The sequence below is a fragment of the Chaetomium strumarium genome, assembly GCF_033439665.1.
Source record: "Chaetomium strumarium strain CBS 333.67 chromosome Unknown B0T15scaffold_4, whole genome shotgun sequence".
NCBI lineage: Eukaryota > Fungi > Ascomycota > Sordariomycetes > Sordariales > Chaetomiaceae > Chaetomium > Chaetomium strumarium.
Genome location: NW_026944432.1, coordinates 3228195 through 3249495, shown reverse-complemented (window position 1 = coordinate 3249495; position 21301 = coordinate 3228195). Strand labels below are relative to the sequence as shown.

The window sequence follows — 21301 nt, the reverse complement described above, 5'->3', positions numbered from 1 at the left end:
ACCACTGCCGCAGAACATCATGGATAGCGAGTCGGTCGTTGGACCAGCCATCACCAAGTCCTGGTCATACAGAGAGTCTGCTGTGTCGTGGCCAATTGGGTAATATTCTGCCACCTCAGTCCTGGACTGCCTTGTAGTTAGCAACAAGGCGGCATATAGCATGGCAGGCCTGCATTCGACGTACAATTGGGCATGAAAACGAGGAAGCCGTTCGAAGACGGTCCTTCCGTAGTCATCCAGACTCTCAGCGGACCACGCCCAAGAAGTAGCCGCATCCAACGTGCTTCTGACAGCGTTCTTGAGCTTCTCATCAACAATTTCATCAAGAATCTTGCCGACTTCGTCGAACCGGGATTCGTGCATGTAGCATTTTGCGAGGCATCCGTAGAGCGCAGACCGGCGGTGTGGAAGTCCCACTTCTCTTCATCACTTCACCTCTCTTCATCACTTCACTTCTCTTCATCTCGCATTTACTGATCGTCTCATTCACTGATCGTCTCATTCACTGATTCTCTCATTCACAGTTCACAGACTTCAATTGCCGTGAGCATAATACTCTCAGATTTACTCCATCGTCAACATCCTACGTCACTCTGATTGTACCAGATGATCTGGGAATCTCATTCTCTCCTTCTATGTACATCCAAGACAGGGAGCGGCGTTCCCGGCGAGCCTTTATTACGCCCACATTCAAAGATGCCCCATATTAGGTACTCCTACTAAAGATACTTCGCCTTCCGCCCCGTATACTTGAGCGAGAAGATGCCCCGCTCGATCGAGTTGAGAAGGATGTAGCCGGACTTGAAATACGGGTAGACCGACCAGGTGCCCAGAAACTCGACCACGCCGTTGACGTCATCGTCCTCCGGGTGACAGTCGAAGAAGCCGACCTCGGCGAAGTTGCCGCCGGTCGGGTCGAGCTCCACGCCCGACACGTCGACGATGCGCAGCCCGGAGCCGTAGTTGGCCTGGTAGGTAAGGCCGTTGACAACCTGAGCGCGCAGATGCTGTTAGATCAAATCCCTGATTGTGGAAGCACGCAGATATCTGTCTGCCTGGACTGGAGGGAGGGGGTGTGACTCACATATTGGTTGTGGTCGATGGACTTGGCGGGGCTCTTGTAGTGGCCCGTGTTGACGGGCGCCTCGAGGTTGGTGATGTTGAAGATGTAGGTGGTGGTGTGGCCGTCGCTGCCGGGATCGGTGCCCTCCATCTCGTCCAGCTCGTCGTCGAGAAGCAGGAAGGTCATGGAGTCGTCGACAAGCCATCCCTGGTGGGTGTAGGCGAAGCCGACGTAGGGCGTGCGCGACACGATGGCCGGGCTGGCCTTGTCGGTCACGTCCATGATGGTCAGCGTGTCCTCGTTGTAGTTGAAGCAGATCTCGCGGCCCAGGTACTTGTCGGTCGGGCCCTTGTAGATGACGCATTGCGCGTCGTGCACGTAGCCGTCTTGGGCGATGCAGCCCGGCGAGACGGGCTTCTCCGGGTTGGACACGTCGACCATGAACATGCCGCCGGCGCAGGTGGTGTTGCGCGCGTTGGCTCCCGACCGGCCGCCCACGGCATAGATCATGTTGGTCTCGGCGTGGGCGACGATGTTGTGGGAGGCGCCAAAGCCCGAGAACAAGGTGATGTCCTTCTCCTTGCTGAAGGTCTTTGGGGTCCAGAAGACGGGGTTCCACCAGGGCTTGACATCGAGCAGCTTGTTGAGATCAAAGATCTGCAGCCCGTGGCCGTCTGCCTCGGAGCCAATGTAGGCGTGATGTCCGATCACTTTGATGTCCCGCCAGCTGGTCGGCGTGGTCTGGGTGTCGAGACGTCCGAGATACTCGAGGTTGCCGTTCTTCATGACCTCGACGAAGCCGACGCCGTCTGTCTGACCGACAATGCCGAATTCACGGCCCCCCGGTGACGTCCACCCCCAAACGTCGTTGCCGGCCTTGGTGGCGGAACCGAGGTCTTCGTGGCTGAGGAAACCGTGAAGGTCGACATTGTTGCAGGCATACGCGTCATTCCCACTACCGGCCTTGCCCTTTTTGCAGGTCTTCTTGGATGTGATCTTGCGGTACAAGGCAGAGCCGCCAAAAAGACCTCTGGCCCTGGCGGCGTCCCACTGCTTGGTCTTGATCTCCATGACTTTCTCCATCTTCCCGGAAGCAGCAGACTGAGCAGAGGCGGCGGCAGAGTCTGCTGCCGCCGCCGAAGCCGCCAGGATGGCCGTCAAGGAGGCGAGCGTGTTGATCTTCATGTTGGCAATGGTAGACGGAGTAGACGGACGGAAGATTCAGACTGCCAAATCATCCCCTCATCCTCAGCACCGGCCTGTGACTGACCGAGTATTTGTACCTGGTATGTATGTATGTACGTCAGCCGACCACAACAACCCGATCTATTAGTCACATCCGAAAGTGCCATTGCGAGAGTTCTTGGGGCATATCTCGCCCAGCGCCGAGTCCTCAACGCCTGCCAAAACAAGGAGGTCAAGCAGAGTTTGGTAGCATGGAACATTCAGAGACCACGATGTTGGGGTTTGGAACTGGCTTTGCCAAGAGTTCTGTTCTTAGCACTTCCCTTTCCCGGTGTAAGTTCCTGCTATTGTTGCACTGAAGATGCGGGGACCGACGTTGATCACCTTTGCCGAGGAGCCGCATCGGCATCCAATTTAAGAAGCATCGGATTTGAACTGCCATTGAAGTGGAGGGTCTCTCTGTTAGAATGCTACCGCCAAGCTACTAAGGACTGGGCAATCAAGCACGCCATCCATATTAGTTAGGTAGTACAGATAGAGCATCATTTTCCGATTCGTTCTTGTGTTCGTGTGACCTGGCATTTCAATTATTTGCACCGTTGCGGAGATCCGTTGATAGGGTGATACGGAGTAGCAGTAAAGAAGTAAGGCTTGAATCTGCCATTCCTCTCTCCCGACAGTTGCGTGCCGAGGAGGGCGACGGCTTCGTCGGGCCGGAAAAAGTACAGCTTCCCATCGCCCTCGCACTGGGAATTCTCCTCGGGCGGCCACTTGATTAACCGCAGCGATCTACTTTCTGAACTCCTCAAGCGAGACGGCCTTCTGCCTTCACCATGTACGGAATGCACAGATGGACCGTGCGTATTGGATCTGGCAGAAGCTGGGCGTTTCTAACCCTCGGGTATGTTGCTTGACGCTCGCTCATCACCCAAGCAAGAGTATCGGTCGGCTATACTAACCCCTTTCCAGGGTCTTCCGCCCTCGTTCGTTCTGTTTGTCGTCTCTTGTCTTGCTTCCGATTCAGGAGTTTGTTCTCTCTCTTGTGTTCTAGTTTCGATTCCGTACGTCATTACATCCGTCCCGGTCATGATACAATCCTTCAATGGGTTAGGACGAAGTATGACACCGCGCAAGCTCCGTTCTGGGGGTAATCACACCCGTCAGTACGTTTCCATTGCGTGCCTACTATACACGTATACACACACATACACACACACACACACACACACACACACACACACACACACACACACACACCCACACACACAATATGCCTGTAACTGTCACAATAACACGGAAGCAAGACGCCCAGCTGCGGTGAACCGTACCGAACGCGAGGTAACTTACGGAGGTCCTGTACAATACATACCGATCCGACCGCTTCAGGGCCAAACGATTTTACTGTATGTTTACATGTTGGTTAGACGCCAATTCTATAGTAGAGACCGCGCTCTGGCCATGTGGTTTCCCACCGGGACGCTCAGCCGTGGCCCCAGGGCCTATTCCACTGACCAAGCTCTGCCTCAAGCACTACAAACACGGGTAAGCTACCCATGTCCTGACAATCACAGCAGGGAAAAACACCATCCTTCGCAGCTTGGACAAACTCATCCTTTAATTCCCCAAGCTAATGCCCCGTTCCATCTCTCTCCCTCGCACATCCAATCAACCACCTCCCACCTGTCACCGCCCGAGCCCACAGCAGCTTCTTGGATCGATCATCGATCGATCTCAAGGCGATCTCGGATCTGGTTGGTCGCGCATCATCTTCAACAGCCGCTGAGGGAGGTGGGGACACCCGACCCACCTGCGATACCCGGTCGGCGGAGAGTTGGGCGATCCGATTGGCGCGCGGGGCGGCTACTGAGAGCTGCCATCGTTTTGTGTTTACCCATGGCTGCCAGCTACCGAGAGCGAAAATAGCAATTGGAGCTGAGCTTGTGCAAAGCTTCCACGCACTGTCGTGCAATCGACCATGATGTGGGACCATGATGCGCATAGAAGCTTAGGCGCCACGGGCGGGACGCGCTTGTTTGAGGTTGAGAGTGCATGGGTTGAATGGCGTGGTTGAGTGACTTGAGTCGTCGACAATTCAACGATCATGGATGTCGAGATGGCCGGACCATGGATCTGGGCCCGTCACCGAGGTCAGGTTAAACAAGTCCTGGACGGTCTGGACCCGTGGCAGTTGTTTACTTAAGGGCAGACGATGTCCTAAGGACTTATTCTCGAGAGGGTCTCACCAAAGCAACATCTTCCAAAGTCCTTTTCCTAGGTCTTTTTCTTTTTCCCTAGTTCTCGTTTCTTTATCTTTCCTCTCTTCTGGGTCCCTCGTCTCATCTTTCCTTGGGTTGACAGGTTCCTTATCTGGGTCATAACGAACTTACGGTCTCCTTACGGATTTCCTTGTCTACTTATCTCAGGGTTTCCTAGTTTTCTGAAATTCTCGCCCAACAGCAACAACAGTTCCTGGTTTTGGTCTTTCACGGTAGTTGATCTGTCCCCAGCTCCAATCTCCAACCCTTCACGCCATCCGGTGTGAAGCAGACCACGCTATCCCCAACGACCCCTTACCCGTTGCCCAACATTTCCGCCAACGCTTCCTTCCCGCCGCCGCCGACAGCGCCCTTCCCGAAACCGAAGTTCCCCCTGCGTACAGCGAGCAAAGAGCGGCCTTCCCTTCAGCTAGTCACCGACTTCGAGTCGAGCCAAGCCCTGAAGATGCGGTTCCAGGCACCGCAGCTCGGCGCCATGGGCGTGACCTTCAGTATCATGCGGGCATGCCAATTCGCGTCGCTGATTGCTGTCATTGGGCTCTGCGCCAACTTCATCAACGAGGTCGCTGCTGCTGAGCACAACCCTCCCTCGGAGCTCATTGGCACTCTCACAGTGGTATGCGCCCACCCCTGATCCTCTTGCGGTTGAGCAGCTCGCCTAACAAGTTGCCAGGCGGTGACAGCGGTGGTCTATGTCGTGATCACCTACATTCTCTACTATGACAGCATGCTCCCGCTGCTCCTGACTGGCATCCTCGACGGCTTGCTTCTCATCGCCTCCATCGTCGTGGCCTCGCTCGTTGGCAAGCCCCTGTCGATGCTCAACTGCAAGGTACTCCCAGTCTCGTCCAACTTCACGTCCACTGCGTTCTTTGCGTCCGTCGGCTACCCAGTCCGAACGAGCATCATCACCAGGACGCTGTCTTACCTCACCTTCGTCACGCTGGACCAGCCAACCTGCTACGAGATCAAAGCCGTCTGGGGCCTGTCAATCGCGCTGTGCGTGCTCTTCGCCTTCTCCGGCCTCGTCTGCGTTGGCCTGTGGCACCGCATCCGCCGCGGGGCTGTCCCGAAGGATATCGAGGGTTAGGGACGCGCGGGCGCCTTCGGGGGCAGCCGCATTGAGATGCCAAAGCAGGAGCCATGGAACAGGCCTGCCGCAGCCCCTCCATATTTCCCGCCTCCCCCGCAGGCGCCCATCCGAGACCGCGCCCGGGGCGCCCCGCGCGCCGCCGTCGCCGCCGCCCGTGTTGGCCTCCCTCCCAACCCTCGCCTCACCCCGCCCCGACTCAGTTCCGACTCGGACGCGTCTTCTTCCACCTACAGCGATCCACAGCTCGACACCGGAAGCCCCCCGCAGCTGCGCGGCCTTCGTCCCCCGCCTCCACGGCGCACAAGTGCTCGTGCTGCCCGGATGCCACCCATCCCGGCCTCGCCAACCGACGACAATACAAATGACGAAAACAAGCGAGAAGAAGACGGCATCTCGCCTCTACTCTCCCGTGCGCCTCCGCTTCCCCTACCCTCGTCGGCCCCCCGCAACACCTCCTCTCCCCCTCCGGTGCTGAGGCCAGGATCTCCACCGTCCCGCAACTCAGCGATCGAGGACGCCATACCGGACGAACACAAACGAATCCCCATCCAACTCCCCCGCTCACCCCTCTCTCCCCTCCGCGTCGGGTTCGAGGGACTGGGGATCATGTCGCGCAGCCTGACCAAATCCTTCCGATCCACCACCACCACCAACAACAACAACAATAAGAAAAAGCCGGTTCCCCCGCCCATCGTAGTTATCCACCCGCCGGCGGCCGAAAAGAACACTGGTTTCAAGGAGGTGCTCAGTCCCGCGGTGCAGTCCGTGACAGCGACCATCGTCGACAACAACAACAACAACAATAGTGCCCCCCCGAGCCCGAGCCCTGTCACGCCGTCGGGAAAGAAACGGAGGACTGTGTGGGGTTTCATTGAGGGGTGGTGGGACCTCGGGTTGCTCGAGCGGATGGGGACTGTGAGGAGGAAGCAGAGGGTAAAGTAAATTAATGGATTAATACCAGGGACAGGGAACAGAGAGTTGGGAATGCAGATTGGATCTAGTAGGGCAGACACTACTTACAAGGGGCTTTTGGAAAAGCAAAAGGAAAAGCTCTTGGCTTCAGCGTAAGCCGGTAATACCTATTGGGTTCGGTCGGTTGTTGGATGGAGTTCGTCTCATTTTGGGAACAAGATTGTGTTGCCGGGAGGAACAAAACCTGGATTGTTTGGCTATTGCTTGTTAGCTTGTTCTGGTGATAAGTACTGTAATAATGGGTAACTCAACTTAGAAGTGGCCAGCATCTCACAGTAGCTCGGTTGCCGTGTTCATGGTGCCTTTTGGGTGGCCCCATCACTCCCTCGGTGTCCGCGACTGAGGCCATCCTAGTCACCTTACTCTGCATCTTCGTGTCCTGGCTGGCACTCTGAGACCAAGGCTGGACCGGAGTTGACGAAAGACGCAGATGGCTGAGGTTTATATGAATCCATAACTCTCGCCATCCTCCATTCTCTAATGATAGGTGGATAGCTTTCCACGGACTAGCTTATTCTGGGGCCGTTTACTAATGGTCTTCACCGCACCGAGGCTGACCAATTGGTTAATTCCGTCCCCGGCAACAACAATGGGAATCTGATGCAGAAGAGGGAGAAGAACCCTCCCAACGTGTACTTGTACCACATACGCAGTGCCTCCTTTTCAGGCTGCCCACCACCACAACAATGCGCTGACCCCAGTGCAACAAACTACCGATTTCCCAGCGACGAAGATTGCATCCGCAAACCCATAGAAAGGTCGCAAGAACCTAATCATCGCTTCGTGATGTCTAACTATCTGCCATAAACGCTGCTCTCTCGTTCCTGGTCGTTCCGGCACCACAGTCCCCCTCCAGCAAGTCATGTCTGCATATATTCGACGCATGCCCCGTCGCAATGGCTCAGGAACCTCCGGTCCGTATGTGTTCTCCTGTCAGCAACGTACGGTGGGATCTATCAGAGAAAGGAACTCACAGAATTCTGCGCAGACCTCAACAAAGAGTTGGTAAGAATGGAAGTCCATAGGACAACAGTACAGGATGGTATTGGTATGGAGCAAGCGTCACGTATAAGCACTTCAACGGGAGTTTTCTCATCTGGAAACTCAACCAAGTTCCGTGATGGCTTCAAAGTGACACCATCTTTCCTTTTGTCTGCTGCATGCTTGTCGGGTCTAGGCGAGCCTATCAACATTATGATCTGATGGACTAAAGGCTGAGAGCGACGTTCAGATTTAGATACAGGGCACTACTCCGTTGTCAACCATCTGCTTTCAGCTGTGAAGCATAGATTCAAGTCGATCTGCTCTGTGTCGTTCAGGATGCAATGTTTTAACAGTACACACAAGGGACCAGGGATTGTCAAACTTGAGATGCCTTAGGATGAACCGCATACCCCGTAAAGAAACCTGGGGGCCCCAGAACATGCATTACCATGTGTCAGTCGCATCCTCGAACTCCGGCTCAAAGGTTAGGTAGTCTTGGCTTATTTTGTTCCGAACTCCATCCTCACCCGTCCCTAGTGTTTTCCTGCCAAATAAAGGAGTGGTCATGGCTGCCTCGTTTGTCCTTGATTACTGAGATGAACCGCCCGAGATAGTGATCACCTGTCCTGTTGCGAACGTCAGCACATGCCACACCGAGTCCGATTATCCACCCATAGGGCGCAAACTTACCATTGACCCAACCACCATCCTCACTCGCCAGAAAGGCGACCACACGAGCCACATCTTCAGGCACGGCGCAGCGGCCAAGCGGGCAGTGCTCCGCCATCAGCTGCTCAATTTTCTCGGCCGGAATGTCGGGGGTGCCTCCGGGGATGTAGTGCCAGGCGTTCTGCGTGAACATGTCGCTCTTGATGCCACCAGGCGCCACACCATTGACGGTGATTCCCTTCACGCCAAAGTCGGTAGCAAAAGCCTTGACCATACCGATCACCGCCATCTTGCTAGCGTTGTACAGCGCGTGGTTCTTGACGCCCATCAGTCCGGCCGCAATGCTCGTCATGAGGATGAGCCGGCCGTTCTGCTCCAGGTTCTTAAAGGCGGCCTGACCGACAAAGAACTGGGCGCGCGCGTTGAGGTTGAAAACGTGGTCGTACTTCTCCTCGGTCACCTCCTCTGTCTTGTCCCATGACTCGGTGCCACTGTTGGACATGACGATGTCGAGCCGGCCAAAAGCTTGCTTGGCCTCAGCGAAGAGCCGGTTGATTTCGGACACCTTGGAAACGTCGGCTTGGATTGCGATGGCGCCGGCGCCGTTCTTGTAGGATTCGATTTCCTTGACCACCTCCTGCGCAGGGCCGGCGGACGAAACGTAATTGACGACCACTGAGGCACCGCGGCGGGCGAGCTCGAGGGCCACGCCCCTGCCGATGCCGCGGCCTGCTCCGGTCACCAGTGCAACCTTGCCCTCGAGGCTGGCGGTGGGAACAGCGAGAACCATCTTGACGTTAAATCGAAGGAGAGAGTTCTGGTATGATGTGTAGCTGGAGTAATTCGGAGTGCGTCCGATACTCAGTGGACAGTGGTTGATGGTTTGACGGCGCAAAAACGACACGGCGTGGTGGGCAAGAAGTTTGGAATGAGTAAGTCTTTATTGCAGCATCGGGAAGGCTATGAGTCCAAATGACCTTGCATCGCTTCATCCGACCCCGAAAGGCAGGAGCAGTTTGGGAGCCGGTTGTACTTTCAGTGTTCGGTGGTCCGGTCCATTCGGAGTTGGAAGGGGAAGGGCCGACCGGGCAGCGGGATCCCCCTACTTTGAGTCCGGGAAGCAAGCCGGGGTGTCTGCGCGGGTGCTTGCACGCCAGCCATCTCAATGTTCCTGCTGTTTGTGGCATTCAGCTCCATCGCCAGCCCCATGAGGGCCTAAGTTGAACGAAGTATCTTACCACCTTTTCTGGTATCAGCTGAGGCAAACGGCTCGCAGTGACCGTAGGTAGGTACCTAGGTAGTCACACAGCATCCTGTCATGCGCCTGCAGGTACGCCCCGCCCGATTGGGTAGCTGCAAGTGCCGGATGCGGCCTGTAAAGAAGGTTACGACGAAGGGGAATCGGCCTTTGATCAAGCGATGTCGGCGCCAGGAGTCGGATTCCCCGACCGGAGTGCCCTTGACAACTTCTACCACGCCTTCAAAGTCGTTCTTCTCCCTCTACATATCCTCCAGCACAATGTATCACGCAGAGCCTTGTGGACAATGCGCCATTGAACCAGATAGATTCCCTCGGCATATTCTTCAGATCGACTGAGACGCTCCTCTGGGAGTCAAGAAGCCTCAGTCTAGTACCCAGTCGAGTGTCTCGCATCGGTAGCCCTGGCTCTGATGTCCAGGGATGATGTTGGTGGAGATGTTCGTGCTGCTTTCGTACGCAATCCGCTGATTTCCTATTTTGCGGCTTGAGCATGGAGCTTTTGTTGTTGCTATGGCTCAAAAGCTCACAAGCGATGGTCATGAGTACCTAGGTACCTTGTCGCCCCCAAACGACTCGTGTTTGAGGGCTTGGTACCGGTTCGTGCAGACGTGAACTCCTTCTCCATGGTTAGGGAGATGGGGTGGGACGATGTGTTTTACGTCGGAAGGCAGTTCTGACTAGATAAAAAGTCTCAGGAGGAAGTGTGAAGCCAGCCTCGAATCCTCTGATAACTCTGCCCCCCCACCCCCCCCCCCGGGAGGCCAGGCCCACTTCTCCGGTAGGGAAGTCGAGCACAAGAGCGGAGACAAGCTCCCGGCCCCCGTGCTTCACTACAATATCTTGGTGCTCATGCCGCGGCCGGACCGGAGGATTCCCGCCGGCCTACCGAACGTCGTCAAGCACAACAACATCCGGGTTCGGAAGGAGATTGTACTATCGGTGAGCGCAGTCGCAGTACCGTGTATACGGTAGACATGATCCCGGCGTCATCTTACGGAAGCCAGTCTCACTAATAGCTCGAAAATTGGGTCAGAGATTGGATGGCCCCCAGCTTATGCGTCATGTGGAAAAAGGTCGCCCGGCCTATCTCGGCGCAACAATACGGCAAGAACAGTGTCAGTACCTGACAACAATACATGAACCGTTTGGCCCCGCTTGGAATTCGTGGCTTCCAGGGGATACAAACGTGGATCCAACCGAAAGTCGACGCTTGGGTAACAAGGATCGTCCACCTAGTTGCCCGGCCGCCTTTCCGTCAAAGCCGATCCAGAGTAAGCGGGCTGTATTCGGCAGTCTGGGCTCGGACCATCGACTGCAGCTCCAAGGAAGACCAAGCCCGAAAGTGCTGACCGCACTATTATCACAACCCGAGGCGCGAAAGACCTGCCACCTTTCGGAAGTCAGGGTATGAGACTCTGGTCATGCCTCATTGGTGCGACAGCGACGCGATCCATTTGAATGGGTGACTAAACAGTGAGGAAATTTCCATCAACTAGAGGCACAGTGTGCTTGACGTGAATAGGCAGGCGAGCGGACAGCGGACAGGTGGCAGGCCCTGCATTGATGGTGCATTCCACCCGTGGATATCCAGGGAGCTTCGGAAACAGCCGAAACCAGGCACATGGGTGGGGCGCAAACCGAGGTCGAGGGTGATTCGATGACATCAAAGTGGGTCCCGATCTCAGGAACAAGGTCCCAATCTGCGTGGGCCAATTAGGCGCCGGCATCAGCGAGGTTGCCTAGACAACGGCGCAGATGGGTGCAAGTAAACAACATCGGATTAGGGTTGAACTTCATGATCTTCTGCATCCCAGCGGAACACCATCATAACTATCCCCCATTCCTTTGTTGGAGTCCCCTGTTAAGTTAGCCCGCTTTTCGGTGTTCAACAACGATCGTTACTCGCGGTCGACTGCTACATCGCCATCTTCATACTTAGGGATCACATCTGCTAGTCAGAGGATCTCGATCAAGTCAGGCCTGCATTCATTCACCAGCAATATCTATCAGTCGTTTGCACACAGTTTGCCCGACTGAGCACAACAACACGACTCCTATCGCCCGGCCACCTGGCTCGTGTTGCGTGAGGTATGCTCCCTCCGGAACGAACAGCTTCGACGCTGTCGCATCGACAGAACGAACTGACATGGCGCTGGACTGACTGATACGGGTGATGGTGCAGTCTCGGAACCATATCTACCAGCGCATTTTTCGTGCGGCAGCCGCACATCGACGACAACGGGCCCATCCTCCGAACTCAGCTCTGCTTTATCAATGCTGTCCAATCCACCCAACATGAGCGGGCTTCACTCGCGGCAACGCCAACATCGGCGGCAAAACTCGACGCCATCGGCCTTTGAGGCAGTGAAGATCGCACCCTTGCCCAGCTTCCAACAGCGACCGCACACGTCCCACCGACGAGGCCTCAGCCTGGACACGCGAGGACAACAACCCGGCTCGACACCGAGGCCCATTACCCCGCGACCGAGCTACCCAGCGGTAAGTATGTCGGGAACCAACCCAGGAACACCAACGACGCCACAGCATGTACTGCGAGAAGCGCAGCAGCAACGCACAGCGCGCCCGGGCCCCAGCCTGCCCATTTTCACGCAACAGGAAAGCGACGCCTTCCTCATGTCGCCTCAGGTCACGTTCCCGGGCCGACAGTTCGCGACGGAAGCCGCGCAAGGACCAACAGACAACATTCACGGTCTTTCACTAGACTTGTACTCGGGATCTTTTGGCATGGACTACTTTGGCGCCGATAGTGCGCTCTCCACACCAAGCTTCATGAACTTCCCAGACTCCAGCCCAGCTGGAGCATCCCAAGGGTGGATATCGGATGGCGAGACAGCGAGCAACCACTCACGACGAGGGTCCCGACGTATAAGCAACGGGATTCTGGACAAGGTTGCCAAGTTCGAGGCCCTAGACAATGGACCCGGTTCCCCGTCGTTACAGAGGCCGTGTACGCCTAACAGTCAGACTGGGATTGGTATGAACTCAGAATCAGAGCTCTCTCTTGGTTTGCTGTGCTGATGACAACGCAGGTTACTTCACTCAAACGCCGGTCCAGACACCGATAAAGCAAGAGCCAGACTCCGTTCAAGTACCGAGCAGGTTCTCAGAAGGTTACGATGAGTCGATGGAGGAAACTCTCAAGCCTATCCGCAAGAGGCCCAGCAATCGAAACTCCGGCATCTTCCAAGACTTCCGCCAGCAAGCGGAGGCCATGGCGACGACGCCTCCCCGCACAGGCAGCATCCCCATGGCCATGACAAGCCACGTACCATCGACGCCGGACTTCATGGACATGCGCAAGATCAGCGCTGAGTTCAAGAAGATTGAGAGCAGCTTTGAGAGCTTCCCAACTTGCCCGCCGGAGATGCAAGCCATGCCTTCGCCGGTGCGGTCTGGGACGCCCGACCTTGTACCTCGGGGAGCTTTCGAGCTTAGGCCCAATTTGCAACCTCCGATCGATTTCGCCTCCTCGAGCACCACTCATCTTCCTGGCGGGTCCTCTCCGGCCAGTAAAATGCCCTCTCGTCGCTGTTCACCGCATCGTCGAGCGGATTCGATTGCTTCGATGACGAGTGCCGCGAGTATCGCCGATATCAACATTGAAGAGACCAGGACAGAAACCGGGGTGACGCTTGAGGATATCGCTGCTTTCATCCAGGGACCTGACCCAACAACGGGTAAGTGGGTGTGTCTCTATGAGAACTGCAACAAACCCTTCGGTCGCAAGGAGAACATCAAGAGCCATGTCCAGACACACCTCAACGACAGGCAGTACCAGTGCCCAACATGCAAAAAGTGCTTCGTTCGTCAACACGATCTGAAGCGACATGCCAAGATCCACACAGGCATCAAGCCCTACCCGTGCCAGTGCGGCCAGAGCTTTGCCAGGCACGATGCCCTCACACGCCACCGACAGCGAGGCATGTGCATCGGCGCGGTGGACGGGGTCGTGCGAAAAGTGGCGAAGAGAGGCAGACCCAAAAAGATCCGACCAGAGATGGAGGAGCGCAAAGAGAAGGCCGAGCGGACAAGGCGCAAGAACAAGCTCACGGAAGCCGAAGCCTGCTCAGCCAGCAGTCAGTCCGGATACTCGGACACCTGCAGCTCGGCTGCAAATTCTCCCCGCAACGACTTCGACGGCCTGCTCGAAGACGATCAGTTCCCCGGAATCACAGAGACAGCCCTGCTGTCTATGTCAAATGCAGCAACCATGGACCCAACCAACCTAGGGGTCTCAAGCGCGCCCATGCCGTCTACCCTCAGTGGCAGCTTCAGCGCCATGTCCCCGTCCGCCACGAGCGACTACAGCCACACATCCCACACCTCGCACGCCTCCGTCGTCGGCGGCAACACCATCCTTCCGCACGTAAAAAGCGAGCCCTACCACAACCACCACAACGCACCACCGTCCCCTGCCAAGAGCACGGCAAGCCACTACACCCACGGTCCCTGCAGCCCGCCGGGCCTCTCCTCAACAGGCTCCCCGCCGCCCACAGGCACCAGCGCGCGCTTCTTCGAGCTCAACAGCGATGCCAACAACACCAGCATGAGTTCAGAGGCGAGCATCATCGGATTAGGCACAACAGCAGCCGCCAACCTAGCCGCCTCCTCATCCTCTTCCTCCACCTCATCCTCCTTGTCATCATCGTCCTCCTCGTCTTCCTCGTTGCAGGAGAGCTCCGCAACCCCGCTGTCCGGCAGCGTCATGGTTCCTGGTCTGGCGGAGAGCGATGACCTCTCCTTCCTCCAGTTTTCAGACGACGGATTGGTCTCGCTGGACCATGGGTCGCTGATGTTGGCTGTGGGGAGCGGCAAGTTCGAGAAATTTACGAGCGAGGACGAGTTTGATCCTGTCAGCATGTTTACAAACATGTCGAATATGAGTGGGGATGATCTCTACTTTGGGCCTGCGTAGTCAACAGCCTGGGTAAGAAAGGTGGTACGTTTGATCGGGGTAGGGGGCTTCTTGCGTGTGTCAGTGATGGCTTTGGGTTGCTGGCTTTTTGGGGCAGTCTCTGTTCTTGAATTGCTGGCATTGGGATAGATCTCCTAAGAGTTGGGTTCCGGGTCTTTTGTTCTTTTAGGGTGGTTTCGGCAACAAATCCGAACCGCGTTTTCTGCGGGGAGCACATTCCCTCCATCCTCCATGCAAGAAGCTGGGGGAGGGGGAATCCGGCCACCACTGCTACCTATGTTTTGTTATGAAGGAATGGTTTGAGGAGGTGGGATACCGTGTACTCACTACCGTGCTTCTTTTGTTTTGGCAGTGTAAGACCAGGGACGAGCTACTCTTTTCCTTTGTCACGGTGGTGGTTAATGGCCCACGGGTCATAATGGGCAGTGGCTCAGGGGTATGGCCTTGGAGGGTTTCCTTTGTACTCTTGCATTTCTTGGCTCTATGGACAGTGATCTTGGACAGCGAGGGTGGCGGGACTATTGAGATATTCTTCGTATTTTGGGACACAACATGGCAGCTTCCCAATCCCTCTTGCCAATACCTGCTGGGAGACGGCACAGATGAACTTGGATAAATCATGACGTGGTGCCAACTGCTCACTATGGGGCTAACCGCCTCCAGCCCGCCCATCACATCGTCCAAGCCCCGATTATCCGCTCTGTTCTTCCTAGAACCCTTGCCAATTCTGCAATCTCTTCCCAGTCGTCCCTGTCTCTTCTTTCTCCTGCCCCCGCGCTGGAGCCTTCCCGCTGATGGGGGAGAGAGAGGGAGAGGCAGCTCCTGTGCCTATGTGTACAGGCAACATTAAAGAAACGGGTATATAAGTTCCCATGGTGGGTGTTCCTTCCAACGCACCCCCCGCCCCGAACTGCTCACTTCCCACGAATCTCTGCGTGGTGTAGTGGTCAAGCTGAGAAAAATTGACCAACACTCTCTGCGTGCGCAACCCTGCTGTGGATTTTGTAGGACCACATGTTTGATTCGCAGTTGCGTCTCCTTTTTGGTTATTTCCCATCCTTTCCAAAAGGCCTTCTCTCCATCTTCCGTCTCCAAGTCAGTACCCAGTGGAGAAGTTGCTCTCTACCAACTTTCTCCTGTACTCAAGTATGGCAGTTACAGACTAATCCCATCAGATATTATGAAGGTCACAAAGTTGGTAAGACATACGATACCATTAATGTCGACCTCCACCGGTTTCACTTGCACAATCATTGTTCTTATAGTCATTGACAACATTCAACAGATAACCTGTTACTCCTACTACTACTACTCATCAACGATATGTAGGCTATGTGACACCCACAAAATGCACCGTGCGAGGCCGTTAAACACTGTATGGGAACACGGTGCTTTCCCACCAGCTTCACCCGACCAAACGACTCCTCCAGAAAATTCCCTTGGCAACAACACCTTTGGGATCTGTACTCGTCTTAGGCTGATTATACTGATACCCCCGATCACCGTCACTCAATCTACCTCTGCGATGATCCTTGGTTGCAAATGAATGCTCCGAGGGGCTTCTGACTGAATCATCAAGCAAAGATTGATCAAGAGGGGATTCACTGGCACTCTTTATGGTCGGTGTCTAAATTTCTGGAAAAGGGAGGGAAATGCACACTCCCCACTTACTTAGCCCGGGCAGAAGGCTCCATGTAGGCAGCTTCAGCCCGGCTACAAGCCTGACCGAAGACCTGCCTCATGGAGTCGATGCAGATATTCTATTGCTGGGTTGCGGTGATGTCCGTCATATTCTGTACACTTCCTTTTTCGAGCAAGGACTTCCGGAACGCAAGCTCGATATCACCGCTTGTGACACTGATGAACATTTGATTGGTGAGATATCAGCAGCTCTCCTAGTCGTTGTTGGTCTATGTGACGCTAATAATGACCAGCGCGGAATGTACTGTTCCTCACGCTCGTCCTAGATGACGACGAGAATGTCTCGGCACAGCAGCTATGGAACATCTACTACAACTTTTACCTCAGCGAACCTGAGATGTTGCTGGTTTGCAACCAGGCCAAGAAACTCGTTGGGTTTTCTCAGTCCCTTCGTGACTGGCATGCAAGCTGCTATGGACCCACGGTGCGCTTCTGCGACGAGGCCACGCTCTCGCTGGTGCGTGAAATCTGGGTCGAGTATGCTGTGTCGGCCCGCTTTAGCACTCCTCAGGACAATTCATATCGGGAACGCTTCCAGTCCAACCTATCCAGGGCAAGGCTGAGTATTCAGACCTTATTTACAGAACACACCTCCAAGCTGCATGTTTCATGGTCATGCGCCCCGTTGGCCATGCACATTGCCAACGAGCTAGCCTCGACTACTATTCAGCACTGGTCTACGGGCCTAACCGGCTCTGTACCCCTTCCCGATCCCAGCAAGAATGAGACACCTATGACTCCGAACCCCATATTCGCGGTCCCTCTCATGGAGCCTTTGTCCCTTAAGTACCCGACAAATCCGCTCCTCAGTTTCCATCTTGCCGCCGCTCACGCCAAACTGACCGAGCTATCCCCACTTCGGCTGGAGGAAGAGGGGCAGGACAATGTCAGGAAGCAGGACAGGCTGCTTGAAACGGCTCTCATGCAGTTCGATGAGTGGATAGAGGCCTTCACAGCTGGTGCCCCAACAATCACTATCCGCTTTACGGTATCCGACTGCTTTGCCTTCTGCTATACCCTCCGGTACAACTTGGAGACCGGCGAAACGTGTGCCCAATGGTACCGTCGGAAGTATGGCTTTGATGTCCTGCAGCTTGCCGACTCGGAGTATGGTGGGAATGGCAAAGCACCCAAGCGGTTCGATGTCATCGACACTTCGAACCTCTCGGATGACACCACCATCTTGGACCTGCTGGTCTCAGCCGCTCCTTTGTTAAAGGAAGCGCCGTACTCCACGCTGTACACGAAAGGCATCCAACACGAAGATGTCAAGCACCCTAGGGCCGACGATCTCTTTACCCGTATGCTTTGTCATGATACCACCGCTTGTTCAATCTTGCTAGGGCTGGTTCCTGCAGAGTATTGGACCAACTCCAAGGCTGTTTCAAGAGCCGACGAAGAGTTGATGGCCTGGTCCGATAAGAGCGCGACGATAGGAACGAACAGCTCAACCTTTGGCTCCCGCTTTGCTTGGAAGCAGATGAAGCACATGGGAGAACAGCATCCGCAACCCGCCAAGCTTCGTGCCACATTCGATGGTCTGATCGATATGGCGCAGAGATACTTCGACGAGATGTTCCCTATCAGCGCGAACTTGCATGAGCTTCAAAGGCCGGCACGGCTGCGGCACACCACAGAGACTGTGGCTGCCTTCCTCAATACTATTTGGGACGAAGCCGGTGTAGATTTGGCCAAGCTCCGCGAACGGTTCGTGGGGCGCGACTGGATCTTCATGGGGCCTTACGGGGAACTTGGTGTCACGTTTCAGGCTCACCTCCAGGCGTTCATGCTCGAATCGCCAACCATCCCAGTCAACCTGTCGGTATTTGAGGGCTCAGATGAGAGCAAGAATAAGTTCCGGGCTCCCTTTACTTACTGGACTAGCCCCCCACGGATGGTTGCCGTCACCGTCGTCGTACCGAGGGAACATTGGCAGACGCTAGTCACGGGAATTTCTGACGACGACTTCGAAACATCGCTCGGCGCCATGCTTGTAGGTCACATACGGATCGTCACTGACAGGATGGTGTCAGTGCTACACGACAATATCCAGATTTCCTTCGGCTCTGTCGAGACAGAGGGCGCCCGCAATCAAGACAGCTTTACTGTCCGAGTACTGGAAGACAAGGCTGGTTGGAATGGAACTTCCTCCATGATCATTTCCTTCTATTCTCCGACAGAAATTGCCCAGAAGATGTACAGCCGAGGAACCCTCGGGCTGAGCAGGTTGGCCGTTTTCCCCGATAACGAGGAGCAGGAAACAGCGACTATCCTGCCCGACCACTTCTTCGATGCTGCGTGTTTCAACGAGGAACTGGTCTTTTTCACGAAGCACTTACCAAACCAAACCGGTCATAGCGTCACTGAGGGTATGTTGCGAGGTCTACAGAAGTCCAGGAGCTTGGGTGAAAGCATCACGTCGTCAGAGTCAACCTTTACTCTGGACCTTGAAAACAGCAGGGAGATACCCACGATCACAGGTCGCCTCAACATCACTTCAGAGCAAGGCAAACAGCTGCTGGCTGAGAAGGCGAAGATCCAACTGCGGCAGTCGTCCCCTTTCACTATCGCCGTCATTTTCGGCGAGCAAGTTCTGGTCCTGCCTTTGACCTTCCCGGTCCCCGTCCTCGAAGATGGGATCAGAAGCCGCATTGCACGGACATCTGGCTGGATAGAGCTCATTGCGCCGCTCGCGAAGCCAAGCACACTGCCGCGCGTTCTTGACGACCACATGTTCCCCACGGCCCTTATCGAACCCTCCAAGATCCCAGCTACCCTCAACATGCCCCACATCAATCTCGATATCCTCCCCATCTTAGCCGTCGACGACAAGTCGCGCATGCGCTTCCTGACGACTCTCGCATCGTTGCAATTCTCCTCCCACGAGCGTCGCCAGCGAGAGAGAGTCCAGACCCAGGCGGAGGCCAACAGCACCAAACCCGCGGGCCTGTCCTCCTCGGCCCGCCTCAACTTCAAAGAATCCCTCTTCACCATCTTCATGCTCGCCACCGGCCTGCAGGGCGGCCAGACCGGCCTCTTCGCGCTCACCCACCCGCAGCGCGGCGGGATCCACATGCTGCTGTTCGTGAGCGCCGTGCGGCTGGACGGCGCCCACGGCAGCGTCGCGCTCGATGCGGCCGTCCTGCCCCTGACCAAGGAGCTAGTCGAGTCGAAGGAGCTCGAGTCATTCCTGCTGATCCTGCGCACGCTGGAATGCTGCACGCTGACAGTGGACGACGCCGAGCTGCGCCTGTGGAAGAAGTGCCTGCCCGCGCTGGCCGAGCGGTGCAGGACGTGGAATCACGACCCGGCGACTTGTGAGTACGCCACCCAGGGGCGCGTGCCGCTGAGCTTGGAGGATGGCAAGCAAGTGCTATGCAGCTGCGGGCAGGGCCAACTGCCAGACGAGTTCATCCCGCTGCCGGACTGGGAGACCGCGGCGAAGTATGTCACGCGCGTCGCCATCAGCCCCGTGTTTGCGTCGCGCTTGGTCGAGGAGCTGATCGACCCGGCGCTGGCCAAAGCTGTGGCCAGCGGCGAGGCGTGGAAAGAAGGGGAGGAGATGAAGGCGTGCAGGAACTGCGGCAAGACCGAGGAGACGGAAGGGGTGAGGCTGAAGAAGTGCCTGCGATGCTTGGAGGTGGTCTACTGCTCGAGCGAGTGCCAGAAAAAGGATTGGAAGAAGCACCGGATGGAGTGCAAGGAGTCGGAGCTACATCATCAGGGCAGCGCTCAGGGTAAGAAGTGAGGGCCGAGGAAGGTTTGACTCTTCCTTCGCTCCCTGGAGGGAAGGAGTCAGTACCGGGCATACGGCTCTGATTTGTTGCTGGCTACCAATGTGTTGAATACGATATGTGGGGGTATCAATCCATTCGTTCTCTAGTAGCTATGGATGTCGTTCGGTTGGAACGACTCTGTCCCTTTGTGAAGCTTGCTTGACTGTACCGCCCACAAGCTCCTCTCTGAGGCTAGTGATGACGAAGCAGCTTTGGGTGTAGGTAGAACCATCCTAGGTATCCAGGCCCACCGAGACTCTTGGAATAATGAAGGAACAGCTCGGAATGGGATTCGGCGCTGACTTTTTCGGGGGATTTGGACAGAGCGATGATCTCGTTCGTTGACTGGGGCTAAACAGGTCGCTAGCTAGGATCGCCCTCACAGTTAGGCGGCATGGCTAGACGTGAGCCTGAATACTGGGACTTGTGTTGTATGAGACATGACTCAAGCGCTTTGATTAAGGCTTGAGGGAGCACAAACAGAGGAAAGCGAGGAGTCACCAGGTCAGTGTCCACCACAAAGTACTAGTTCCGTCCATCGGATGTTAGGATCTTGTGAAATGGTGGTCACACCAACAGAGTTGCTGATACTCTCACACCAGGTCAATATCCGGCGCAGGAACAAGCACAGAACGTGTTGGCAGACCGAGGGTGAACTGTGAAGCCTCCCCTTATCTATCTGTGTGAGCCAGCCGAGAGCGTTCACACAGCTCGCTCCAAAGGCTAACCGCGGACTTTGAGGCCCAAAGGAACAGAGCGGACAAAGTAGTTGTAGAAAGAAAACATGAGGCGTGGACGAATATCAACTAGGTAGGTACTAGTAGTGCTAACGACTAAAGTAACAAACAGCAACACTGGCAACATGTTTTGGTAAGTTTTACCGAACCAAGAACTAGGTACAGACTGTACGTAAGCACTGAGCATTGTAGGGAAGAAACGTGTCGACGCCTGCTGCTGAGACTTATTTTGTTTTACAGGGCTGGGCATGAACTTCAAAACCCGGAAACCCATCGTAAAAGCAAAGCTGGGATCATCCGTTTGCTTTTCCAAGCCAGGGACGGGACGGCTGCTCGCGTGGTTTACCCTTCGGCGCTGACGGGAGGCTGTGCATGGCTGCATGCAGCGTTGCCATTTGGTTGATTCCAAGGAATACAGCCACCCCGCCGTGGCACGAAAAGATCAGACGCGGAATCTCCGGGGCTGCAAGCTGCAGGTGCTGTGCTGCTTCGTATCCAGTTCACCACCGTAATCACTCATCGCCTGACCATGGATGCGTGACACAACAAGAGCGACGGTTGAGTCAGAAACAACGAAAAGCGCTTGCCAGTGTGCCACAAGGACGTGACGATCTGATACTCTCTACACACTACGAATTCAGTTTGTTG

The 21301-nt window shown here is 55.5% G+C and overlaps 5 protein-coding genes across 5 annotated transcripts; 3 read left to right on the top strand and 2 right to left on the bottom strand.

Annotated features, from left to right (window-relative positions):
- Positions 1-542: 542 nt before the first annotated feature.
- B0T15DRAFT_417125 (uncharacterized protein) lies at positions 543-2667 on the bottom strand. The gene is made up of 2 exons (XM_062865484.1): positions 1085-2667; positions 543-992 (listed from the first exon to the last, which is right to left on the bottom strand). Exons 1-2 carry the CDS (start codon positions 2246-2248, stop codon positions 720-722), a joined length of 1437 nt encoding a protein of 478 aa, XP_062721829.1. The 5' UTR covers positions 2249-2667; the 3' UTR covers positions 543-719.
- Positions 2668-2857: 190 nt separating this feature from the next.
- On the top strand, positions 2858-6867 carry B0T15DRAFT_503053 (uncharacterized protein). Its single transcript, XM_062867458.1, has 5 exons — positions 2858-3149; positions 3218-3240; positions 4756-5140; positions 5198-5609; positions 5688-6867. The coding sequence occupies exons 1-5, from the start codon at positions 3099-3101 to the stop codon at positions 6557-6559; spliced, it is 1743 nt and encodes a 580-aa protein (XP_062721828.1). The 5' UTR covers positions 2858-3098; the 3' UTR covers positions 6560-6867.
- Positions 6868-7727: 860 nt separating this feature from the next.
- Positions 7728-9123, bottom strand: B0T15DRAFT_217097 (uncharacterized protein). Its single transcript, XM_062862753.1, has 2 exons — positions 8264-9123; positions 7728-8199 (listed from the first exon to the last, which is right to left on the bottom strand). Exons 1-2 carry the CDS (start codon positions 9030-9032, stop codon positions 8162-8164), a joined length of 807 nt encoding a protein of 268 aa, XP_062721827.1. The 5' UTR covers positions 9033-9123; the 3' UTR covers positions 7728-8161.
- A 2196-nt stretch (positions 9124-11319) lies between these two features.
- B0T15DRAFT_217092 (uncharacterized protein) lies at positions 11320-14574 on the top strand. The gene is made up of 3 exons (XM_062862752.1): positions 11320-11591; positions 11686-12498; positions 12554-14574. The coding sequence occupies exons 2-3, from the start codon at positions 11778-11780 to the stop codon at positions 14437-14439; spliced, it is 2607 nt and encodes an 868-aa protein (XP_062721826.1). The 5' UTR covers positions 11320-11591; positions 11686-11777; the 3' UTR covers positions 14440-14574.
- Positions 14575-15886: 1312 nt separating this feature from the next.
- B0T15DRAFT_435450 (uncharacterized protein) lies at positions 15887-20179 on the top strand. The gene is made up of 2 exons (XM_062865817.1): positions 15887-16314; positions 16374-20179. The coding sequence occupies exons 1-2, from the start codon at positions 16092-16094 to the stop codon at positions 19886-19888; spliced, it is 3738 nt and encodes a 1245-aa protein (XP_062721825.1). The 5' UTR covers positions 15887-16091; the 3' UTR covers positions 19889-20179.
- Positions 20180-21301: the final 1122 nt, after the last annotated feature.